Source organism: Erythrolamprus reginae, chromosome 1, assembly GCF_031021105.1.
Source record: "Erythrolamprus reginae isolate rEryReg1 chromosome 1, rEryReg1.hap1, whole genome shotgun sequence".
NCBI lineage: Eukaryota > Metazoa > Chordata > Lepidosauria > Squamata > Dipsadidae > Erythrolamprus > Erythrolamprus reginae.
Genome location: NC_091950.1, coordinates 396,738,800 through 396,750,327, shown reverse-complemented (window position 1 = coordinate 396,750,327; position 11,528 = coordinate 396,738,800). Strand labels below are relative to the sequence as shown.

The window sequence follows — 11,528 nt, the reverse complement described above, 5'->3', positions numbered from 1 at the left end:
CGAAAGGCTCCTCTGGCAGCCCAGAAAAGCCTGAGATGGCCAGGATTAAAAGGGGAATGGCAGGAAATTGGCCGGGCCTTCATGCCGCTCTCAAATTTCCTGGGAAATTTTTCCTGGCTTGGGTTCTTTAAATAGAAAATGGTTCTTAAGTAGAGGCAAAAAAATCTTGAACACCTGGTTCTTATCTAGACAAGTTCTTAAGTAGAGGCGTTCTTAAGTAGAGGTACCACTGTATTCCAAAGTAAGGACTTAGCACAATGTCCAAATCCGTTAATATGCATGAAAGGCAAATTCCTTGTGTGTCCAATCACACTTGGCCAATAAAGAATTCTATTCTATTCTATTCTAATCATGCCATTGGGCACATGATATGAATTAAAGGCAAATTACACTATTCACATGATTTGTTGGATGACATAATGGCTTACATGATGTCATTTGCTCCCTTTGCCTGTTCTATGGACATCCATTTATTATTTTCCATCTGATGCCATTGGATAGTTGCTACGAAATAAGACATGCCTAGCATTGGAAATTGGGCTGCTCTGGCGTTTATACTGCTTGGTTGCAATAGTATTTAATCTCTGATGCTTATAAAAATAACTTGTATTGCTCAAGTTTTTTGCATCCTGTCTGCCATGTCAATCATTATCATTATTATTATTATTATTATTATTATTATTATTATTATTATTATTAATTAGATTTGTATGCCGCCCCTCTCCGAAGACTCGGGGCGGCTCACAACAGTAATACAAAAACAATATAACAGTGAGACAAATCTAATATTAAAATAAAACATATCTAAAACCACAACAATTTAAAACCATACAACACATACATACCAAACATAGAATATAAAAGCCTGGGGGAGATAGAAACATAGAAACATAGAAGTCTGACGGCAGAAAAAGACCCCATGGTCCATCTAGTCTGCCCTTATACTATTTTCTGTATTTTATCTTAGGATGGATATATGTTTATCCCAGGCATGTTTAAATTCAGTTACTGTGGATTTATCTACCACGTCTGCTGGAAGTTTGTTCCAAGGATCTACTACTCTTTCAGTAAAATAATATTTTCTCATGTTGCTTTTGATCTTTCCCCCAACTAACCTCAGATTGTGTCCCCTTGTTCTTGTGTTCACTTTCCTATTAAAAACACTTCCCTCCTGGACCTTATTTAACCCTTTAATATACTATTTAAATGTTTCGATCATGTCCCCCCTTTTCCTTCTGTCCTCCAGACTATACAGATTGAGTTCATTAAGTCTTTCCTGATACGCTTTATACTTAAGACCTTCCACCATTCTTGTAGCCCGTCTTTGGACCCGTTCAATTTTGTCAATATCTTTTTGTAGGTGAGGTCTCCAGAACTGAACACAGTATTCCAAATGTGGTCTCACCAGCATTCTATATAGCGGGATCATAATCTCCCTCTTCCTGCTTGTTATACCTCTAGCTATGCAGCCAAGCATCCTACTTGCTTTCCCTACTGCCTGACTGCACTGTTCACCCATTTTGAGACTGTCAGAAATCACTACGCCTAAATCCTTTTCTTTTGAAGTATTTGCTAACACAGAACTGCCAATACAATAGTCAGATTGAGGATTCCTTTTCCCCAAGTGCATTATTTTACATTTGGAAACATTAAACTGCAGTTTCCATTGCTTTGACCATTTATCTAGTAAAGCTAAATCATTTACCATATTGCCGACGCCTCCAGGAATATCAACCCTATTGCACACTTTAGAGTCATCGGCAAATAGGCAAACCTTCCCTACCAGACCTTCCCCTATGTCACTCACAAACATATTAAAAAGAATAGGACCCAGAACAGACCCTTGTGGCACACCGCTTGTAACCTGACTCTGCTCAGAATACTCACCATTCACAACAACCCTCTGGTGTCTATGCTTCAGCCAGCTGCAAATCCATTGAACTATCCAGGGATTAAGTCCAATCTTCACTAATTTATCTATCAGCTCTTTATGTGGAACCGTATCAAAGGCTTTGCTGAAGTCCAGGTAGGCAATATCCACGGCACCACCTTCATCCAACACCTTTGTTGGATGAAGGCACCACCTTCATCCAACACCTTTGTGACATAGTCAAAGAAATCAATGAGATTAGTCTGACATGATTTGCCTTCAGTAAAGCCATGCTGATTTGGGTCCAATAATTTATTGTTTTTTAGGTGCTGATTTATCCTCTTTTTCAGTAGAGTCTCCATCATTTTAACGACAACTGATGTCAAGCTAACTGGCCTGTAGTTACCAGCTTCTTCTCTACTGCCCTTCTTGTGGATAGGCACAACACTTGCCATTCTCCAATCCTCAGGAACATCTCCTGTTAACAAGGATTGGTTAAACAAATCAGTCAGGGGGGTAGCAATGACAGATCTGAGTTCTTTAAGAACTCTGGGGTGGATGCCATCTGGACCCATTGCCTTATTTATCTTTAATCGTTCAAGTTCTTCTAAGACATCGGCTTCTAAGATCACTGGAGCTGAATCCATACAGTTGGAGGCAATGCTATATCCCTCTATAGTATTATTTTGTAAGGTGTCTTTTGAGAAAACTGAACAGAAGTAGCTATTGAAATGGTCAGCGATCTCCTTATTCCCATTAATGCATGTATTTTTCCTGGTACTAAGCTTCGTGATGCCGCAGTTTTTCTTCTTCTTATCACTAATATATCTGAAGAAGGTTTTATCCCCCTTCTTTAGAGATTTGGCAATTTCTTCTTCTTTTGAGGCTTTAGCAGCATATATTATCTGTTTCGCCTCCTTCTGTCTCATTTTATACACCTCCCTATCAGCTATACTTCCAGACTCTTTATACCTCCTATAGGCAGCCTTTTTTTCATTGACTATAGTCCTTACATCATTGCTAAACCATAGCGGTTTCTTCTTCCTTTTACCTTTAGTTATTTGTCTTACATACAGTCCAGTGGCTTTTAAGATGGCCTTTTTAAATACAGTCCACTGGGTGCTCGCTCCTGCCATTTTATCCCTCCCCTTTAATTCATTATCTAAATATTCCCCCATTGCATTAAAATTTGTTTTTCTGAAATCCAATACTTTGGTTGCATTATAGGATTGCTCACAATGAGTTTTTACATCAAACCACAAACATAGATGGTCACTGCAACCTAAATTTTCTCCCACCTTGACATCTGAAACCCAATTCCCATTCGTAAAAACTAAATCTAGAATATTCTCCCCTCTAGTTGGTGTCTTAACCAGCTGTGCCAGAGCTGCTCCTGTAAAGGCCTCTACTATATTCTTACTTTTGCATGTAAGGGCACTGGGGATATTCCAGTCAACATCAGGCATGTTGAAATCACCCATAACCACAATATCTCCCTTTACTGCCATTAGGGTAATCTCATCCACCATCTTGTTGTCATGTTCCTCAGATTGCCCTGGAGGCCTATAGATCACCCCAATTCTAATGACAGAACCGTCTTTATTTTGCATGCAAATCCAGAGGGTCTCTAGATCTTGACATGTATTTTGAATTAGTGTTGTTTTTAGAGTTTCTTTAACATAAATGGCTACTCCACCTCCCCTTCTCTCTATTCTATCCTTCCTATACAGTGTATATCCTGGTATGGATATTTCCCATTCATTAGAATCCTTAAATCATGTCTCAGTTATGGCAACCAGGTCCAAATTATCTCTAGATATTATGGCCATTAATTCACAGAGCTTGTTGCTCAAGCTTCGAGCATTCGTGCACATTACCTGAAGAACATTATTTTCCTTATTAGTTTGCCCCTTATGATGTCTCAGTTCCCCCATGTCTGGTGATAAAGGTGGGTCTTGAGTAATTTGCGAAAGACGAGGAGGGTGGGGGCCGTTCTAATCTCCGGGGGGAGTTGATTCCAGAGGGCCGGGGCCGCCACAGAGAAGGCTCTTCCCCTGGGGCCCGCCAAACGACATTGTTTGGTCAATGGGAGCCAGAGAAGGCCAACTCTGTGGGACCTTATCGGCCGCTGGGTATGACATTAAAATGTTCACAACCAATTCAGATACTTTTGGGACAATATAACAGGTTAGTGAAGCAGTCATCTGTTTTCAACTAATATTTAAGTATAAACAAACCAACTGGATTGGATTTACAATTTAGACACCATTCCCCAAGTCTAACCCATGTTATTGTCACTAAGCTTAGTAAATCAAGTTTTTATTAGAATGGGAGGCTAGCATAAGGAGTATGGGACACAGTCAATTGAAAAGCATGCATCAGATCTAAAAAAATATGAAAAACTAGAAGACATTAAAGCAGAAAGTATACAGACAATCCTTGACTTCACCACCACAATGAGAGCAGTATTTCCTTTGCTAAATAAGGCAGATGTTGCACCCATCTTATGACCTTCTTTGCTATAGTTGTTAAATGAATCACTGCAATACTTAAGTAACGTACAGTGGTACCTCTACCTAAGAACTTACGGACTTTTCTTGATAAGAGCCGGGTGTTCAAGATTTTCTTTACCTCTTCTCAAGAACCATTTTCCACTTACAAACCTGAGCCTCCGAAACTGTAACCGGAAAAGGCAGGGAGAAGCCTCCGTGGGGCCTCTCTAGGAATCTCCTGGGAAGAAACAGGGCCAGAAAAGGTGGGGAGAAGCCTCTGTGGGCCTCTCTAGGAATCTCCTGGGAGGAAACAGGGTTGGAAAAGGTGGGGAGAAGCCTCTGTGGGCCTCTCAAGGAATCTCCTGGGAGGAAACAGGGCTGGAAAAGGTGGGGAGAAGCCTCCGTGGGGCCTCTCTAGGAATCTCCTAGAGAGGAAACAGGGCCGGAAAAGGTGGGGAGAAGCCTCCGTGGGGCCTCTCTAGGAATCTCCTGGGAGGAAACAGGGCCGGAAAAGGTGGGGAGAAGCCTCCGTGGGGCCTCTCTAGGAATCTCCTGGGAGGAAACAGGGCCGGAAAAGGTGGGGAGAAGCCTCCGTGGGGCCTCTCTAGGAATCTCCTGGGAGAAAACAAGGCTGGAAAATGTGGGGAGAAGCCTCTGTGGGCCTCTCTAGGAATCTCCTGGAAGGAAACAGGGCCTCCATCCTCCCTGTGGTTTCCCCAATCGCATGCATTATTTGCTTTTACATTGATTCCTATGGGAAAAATGGCTTCTTCTTACAAAACATTCTACTTAAGAACCTGGTCACGGAACAAATTAAGTTCATAAGTAGAGCTGCCACTGTATTTCTCTTTCCTTGGAGAGCCTAAACAGTAGATTCCCTTTATATTGTCCTCAGAACAGACCTGTGAGTTGTGAACTCAGAATATGTGTCTGGCCAGAGCCACTCATGGTTGTGGGTAGACTTGAAAGTGGGTCTTGCTGGTTTGGCTTCAATCCTTGAACACTCCACTCCAGTGGTTTTCCATTAGCCTCAGTTTTTCCTTGGTGGCCAGGAGCCAACACACAAGGGAACCAATGCTTGCATTGTTAAGCTCAGTGTTGATTCCACGGGCGGGCTGGGATCAGTTGGAAGGACCTGGGCCAGCAGTCTGGAGCCCTCCAGGATAAATGGACAGGGAATGTTCAATCTCACCGAAATCTGCATTGCCAAAGGCTCATGCGCACAGAATGGGAGCAGCTGGCAGAGAGTTCCCTTGGCATGGCCAGCCAGGCTGTTTAGGGGAAGCACCAGACAAAATATTGGCAAGGTGCTACAAGTCGGATAAACAGCGACATTTTTGAAAGCGGGGGTGGGTGGGGTGGGAGTATTTTGAATATTGCTACTAATAAAACATAAAATCTGCATTTAATTAACCACCACTATGGATATATATGAAGGTTGGACTTTGAAGCAAAGTAATAGAAAACATGCTTAAGTTTTTAAACTTTGGTGTTTGAAAAAGACTGCTGAGAATACCATAACTACCCAAGGAAAAAAAAACAACCAAGGATATCAAGGAAGAATTCACATTTTAGGCAGAAATTATCATTCTTGTAGTAGTTTTGGCATCCTTATTATTTATACATGATATAGATGATATATGGCCTGGTTATCCAAGGTTATATTCCAATTGTTTCTGAGCACCTGGTATTCAGAGCAGGTGTACTCTAGGTATCTATTATTAAACCACTAAACTTCTGGGTCTAAGAAAGTGTGTTTTCTCTGTCGCTGCCCCCACTCTAGAATAGCAACCCAAAAAAATTAAAAAGGTGCCCATTTTCCTGGCATTCCAGAAAAGCCTTAAGACCTGACTGTCTTCCCATCAAGGGGTTTGTATTCACTGAGGTATGGGTTAGTTGGGAGAAAGATCAGAAGCAATGTGAGAAAATATTATTTTACTGAAAGAGTAGTAGATGCTTGGAACAAACTTCCAGCAGATATGGTTGGTAAATCCACAGTAGCTGAATTTAAAGATGCCTGGGATAAACATATATCCATCCTAAGATAAAATACAGGAAAAGGTATAAGGGCAGACTAGATGGACCATGAAGGTCTTTTTATGCTGTCAGTCTTCTGTGTTTATATGGGTGGGGCCTCAAATTAGTATTGTATTTATTGTTCTGATGGTTTTGGTCCAGGTCATCTATTTGTGTGCTTGTTTTGATTGTTCTTTGGATTTTGTAAGCCGCCCAGAGTTTAATGAAGTGGTTTGCTATAACACATTTAGCAAATTATTCATGCAGCATTATTAAATTTTGTTTGTACACAATCAGTTCTCTTAGAAATTGAGACATAAAATACCGCCACTCCTATGTTTAAGATACTACACTGCCAATAAACAATAATTTATAACAAAATAACGTTAACAACTCAGCATAGTTGAGGTGGTCATTTTGAGGGTAGTGGCAGCAAACTATATTTTTCCCACAATTAGAAGAACTTATCCCAGCGATACCAAATAAACTGGTTGCCAGTCAACACAATTGAAAGTTGCCAGGGCTAGAGAATTGATGCAAAAGATAACCCTCCCTGAGATCTAATCAATGCTTAAGTTTTTAAACTTTGAGAATACCATAACTAGCCAAGAAAAAAGAAGATAACCAAGGATGTCAAGGAAGAATTCTCACAGGCAAATTCTAAGATTTCATATCAGATCTTAACAAGTTTACTCATTTGGGGTAGTTGTCTTCTTTTGGCCATTTGGCAGAACGGTCACACATCTGAATTCAAGCAATTGGGGTGTTTTGAACCACATAGAATACATGTTTCAGAGTCAATTTCATCAGGGGCAGATTTGAAAAAAATTGAGATGTTGAAGGTGGTTCGTGGACTATTCTATTACAGGTGTATTGTTCATTCCTGGCATGTCACGTCATGGTAAGAGTGGCTTGCACCAACACATACCTCTAGGTTCAAAGTAACACCAGGTATCTCATAGATGACATCATCTCTATTGTAAAAACCTTGATAGCGCACCAGACGTAAACCTCGGTCCTTTTAATTCAGGCTGTTCCCACAAGTCCATTCAAATTAAGAATAGGACCAAAGTTCAGCCTTGCTTAAGAGTTTTCCTGGGCTCTCCCCACATTAGAAACCAAGCACAGCTCGTTCAAATTGCAGCTGGTGAAAGTTGGCCCGATCCCCATCCTCACAGAAATCTCAAGGGACAGGTTATTTTGCTCGTGTACTGGCTGCTCAGAAACTGCTGATGGAGAGAAGGGGAGGGGAGTCATCTTAGCCCTCTATCTCCTTAGGTTGAGCAAGAGAAAGAAAGATCGGCTTCCCATTTGCCAATGGGTAGCCCTTGGTTACAGGCAGCAGCCGCTGTCTCTGGGATGCCAGTCAGGCTCTGCTATTGGTGGAGAGGGCCAGCCAGGCTCTCCAACTTGCTGATGGGCCACCCGTTGCCTTGGCAACAGCAGCATCCAGATACGCTTGTGAAGGCAAGGCAAGAGAGATTCTGCAAGCTTCTCCGGAAAGCCCTAGCGACCACCATACAGTTCCACCTGAACCTAAGCCACACAATGCAAGATTGGTAGGGAGGGGCTGAGGGGTGGGTGGGCAGAATTCCTTGAAATGTTGCACAGAACGCCTAGGAGATCCTAGTAAGTATATTTCAGCCTACTGTCATACTGCAGGAAATCTTACAGCAGTATTATCTCAGAGGGTGGTAACGACAACACTAAAAAAGCTAGGAAGCTTTCATTATGGGCATCTTATATTCTCTGTAGCCATGCTTAATTTAACACGGGGGCTTGGTGCTCAGCTATGAAGTGTGTACACTTTTAGAAACGTGCCCCCTCCCAAATGTGGAAGGTTGGTTATATGACAAGTCAAAACGCTATTTGCTGATTTATCATTTATCATATACTCTTGGGCAATACTGCTTCAGAGTGCTTTTTTCCTCCACTATGACATCAGTTATTACAACGTCAAAACTGGCTTCTGTATCTTCCAAAGAACTTTATTTGAAAGTGATCCTTAAAAACATCCTAGGGATGAATAATAATCGGAAATGTGTCCAAAACTGGCACCTAATGGAAATCTACCTGCAGAGCAATAATTTAAAGGCAGTTCAAATAAATTAAGCTAATTGCAAAATACAAAGAAGATAACAATAGATATCACTCCTAGTCTGTTGTTTCTTCATATCCAACGAACAGGACTTGTTTTTTTCTACTTTGAAATTGATGGCTGCTTTTATGACAGTCATCAATCACAAGGATCTTATTTCCTCTCACCATCCATATATAGGGATTCATTCTTCTTAAATCCAGCTAGTTCAAGAACAAAGCACTCCAGCTTATGAATCTAAATGATTTCACTAGCAGTTGTAGATCAGTACAGTACAAGGACTCCCTCTATAGTACTGTTTAGGAACAACATTCCCGTTTTTGAAAACAAAGAATTGCTATAGGGGAGGGGTTATTGGCTAAAAACTGAAAAAAGGGCAGGCGCTTTTTCACTGTCATCCAGACTAGGAGCAGACAGCAGACAGTTTAGGAGACTCAGAATGAAAATCATACAGGAAGGGGAAAAGGGGGGGTTTACACCTATGAAGGACTAAGGCTGCAAGAGGTGTGTTTTCAAAAAACTAGATCTATTTATACATCTTGTGTACAATCAATACAATTTGGCTTGTGTTTATGTTCTGGTTTCTGGGATTCTATTATTATCATTGTTGATTTGTTAATGATTTAATACACAGTGTGAAAAAATAGGATAATTCAATTTACACAATTGTTTGGGCGGGTCAGTTAAAAAACATGATAATTTTTTTAAAAAATACTGTGTAAATGCAGAGTTTTTTGGGGGGGCTAGAAAGAATACTGCAGAGAACCCAATCTTCAATTAAAAAGCACATTTTGGCACTTTTCTAAGTCACCCCAATGTTAATGTAAAAGATGTCATAATTAAAGATAGCTCAATAACATGTATCATCAATCTTTGTTCTTTTGAAGTTTTAAAACAAAGTTTGCGTGTATAAATGTTTGTGTGTGGCTTGAATGTTTTGTAGACATAAGGAAACTGGGACCATGAATGATTGAGAGTATATATGGTGTTAAGGGTTATTAAGGTGTTTTTATATTGTTTCTTATTATTGTTATCGTAACCTATATTTTTATACTGTTTTTAATTGTTATTTTGTAAGCTGCCCAGAGTCAAATTGGAGTTGGGTGGCATATAAATTAAATCATTCATTCATTCACACACAGTACTATCTGCAAAAAGCCCACAGTGGTCAAACAGTTTATCCAATTAAATTATATTTAGGATAAATACATGATTGGCTTTCAGTACAGACATCATACTGTCCAGAAACTGTCCCTCTATTTGAACGGTTTAACAAAAAATGTAACATTTGTTCATAACATTCAAATTTCTTTCTGCACTTTTACATTCTGCAACAGCCTTGGGCCCCAATCCAGGATGAGTCTCAACCAAATACGCCTGTGCAAAATCAGCAACATTTCAACCCTGGTGAAAAAGAAAAGGAAAAACCCATCTCAAATCCTTCTACTCTTGACTCAGAGGAAGAATTTCATGCTAGAGAAGCGGCATCTGGTGATAATATTTTGCATGGGAAAGCACATATATTCCTTCTCCTGAGGTTATGCGTGGACAATTAGCTACATAGAACTGTGCCTATTTCCAATCCTTCTAAAACTGTTAAAGTCCTCTGGGCGCTAGATGAAGGTGCCCCAAGAGTCTGCTCATGTACCCCAACAGAAAAGTTCACAAATGTCTCGCCACTGGGGGTTTTTTCCCCGTTTCGCCCCGCTTCCAAAGCTTCCCCCCTACCCAAGAAGCCAGCATAAGAGATTAGCATAACTTTCTTCTCTCTTCTCTCCTCTTCAATGGTATCTGAGTAGGATCATGACCCCTGAAATAAGCAGCGCGATGAGAAAAGTTTCCAAGAACCTGTGCTCGTCCTCCTTCCTGTTCTCTTCGTGCTTCTTCAATTCTTGCTGCCTCAGGCGGCTCAGGCGCTCCCGTTCCAACTGCTCGCCATAATGGGCTCGGTAGAATTTGTCGAAGTTGAAGATGGGCTTGCCCGGAGGGGGGGCAGAGGTGTAAGGAGGAGGCGGCTTCTTCTTGGACGCCGCCTGAGATGCTGATGCCGCCGCTTTACTCTTGCCGGGGGGCTTCTTGGCGTTGGAAATGTCCTCCGGGGTGAGGAGGCCCCGGTCGTACTTCTTGCGCAGGCTGAGGCTGCCCAATACCTGATAGGCTTGAGTGAGGCGGATGAAGCGGTCGGCCGCCTGCACGCTGCCCGCGTTGCGGTCCGGGTGACAGAGGAAAGACTGCTTGTAGTAAGCGGCCTTGATTTGGGTCTGAGTCGCGTTGCTCGGCACCCCCAGCAATTCGTACAGGTCCTTCGGGCGAGCGCGGCGCCAAATGTTCCCTCCTTCCCCTTCCCGGCCATTACCCTGGCCAGGACCTGACCGCTCACGAAAGGCGACGGGAAAGACCAGGGGAGGCAGCGCGGCTTGGGGCCTAAGACCGGCTGCTCCATAGGATGACCGGAGGAAATCTGAGGCGAAGGCAGCAGAGGAGGCTCTGGACTGGCGCTGCGACCTTGCCAGGGCCATAGGACGGCGTCTTTAAAAGCCGGCGGCGACTCGCTCGCCCGTGACCTCCGCCATCTTTGAGTCACCCGGCCTCCTTAAAGCAAAGTCCAACCGGTATAAGTACTGTATAACCTATTGGAAAATTCTTCCAGACCGGCCGAAAGGCGGGTCCAATCGTCAGCTATTGGTGAGCTCTTTTGATGGACGCGGCGCGCAGCCACAAGCAAGAAGGCGAAGGGTAAAAAGGCGGCGCCAAAGACGGCCCGTGTGCGTCCCAACGCGTTACCACGGTGCGCATGAGCGAAGCGGTCAATGGGGGTTTTCATTTCCGGTACGCGGATAGGTGGGGTGGAGGAGACCGTGGTCTACAAGAGAGGCAGGGAGCTTGGCCAATTGGGGAGCTCGTAGGTGGGACGAAGGCCAATCACGGAGAAAAGTACGTCATACGCAGAATTAATCTGTCTGATGAAGACTGTGTTGAAGTCATCCCTACCTGTCCACCAATGGGGACGCCTTATGGGAGGGAGGGGGATTCAGATTCCGAAGCGTTTGAA

The 11,528-nt window shown here is 42.6% G+C and overlaps 1 protein-coding gene across 1 annotated transcript; it reads right to left on the bottom strand.

Annotated features, from left to right (window-relative positions):
* Positions 1–9,652: 9,652 nt before the first annotated feature.
* Positions 9,653–11,271, bottom strand: DNAJC30 (DnaJ heat shock protein family (Hsp40) member C30). The gene has a single exon (XM_070735047.1). The coding sequence runs from the start codon at positions 10,993–10,995 to the stop codon at positions 10,258–10,260; it is 738 nt and encodes a 245-aa protein (XP_070591148.1). The 5' UTR covers positions 10,996–11,271; the 3' UTR covers positions 9,653–10,257.
* Positions 11,272–11,528: the final 257 nt, after the last annotated feature.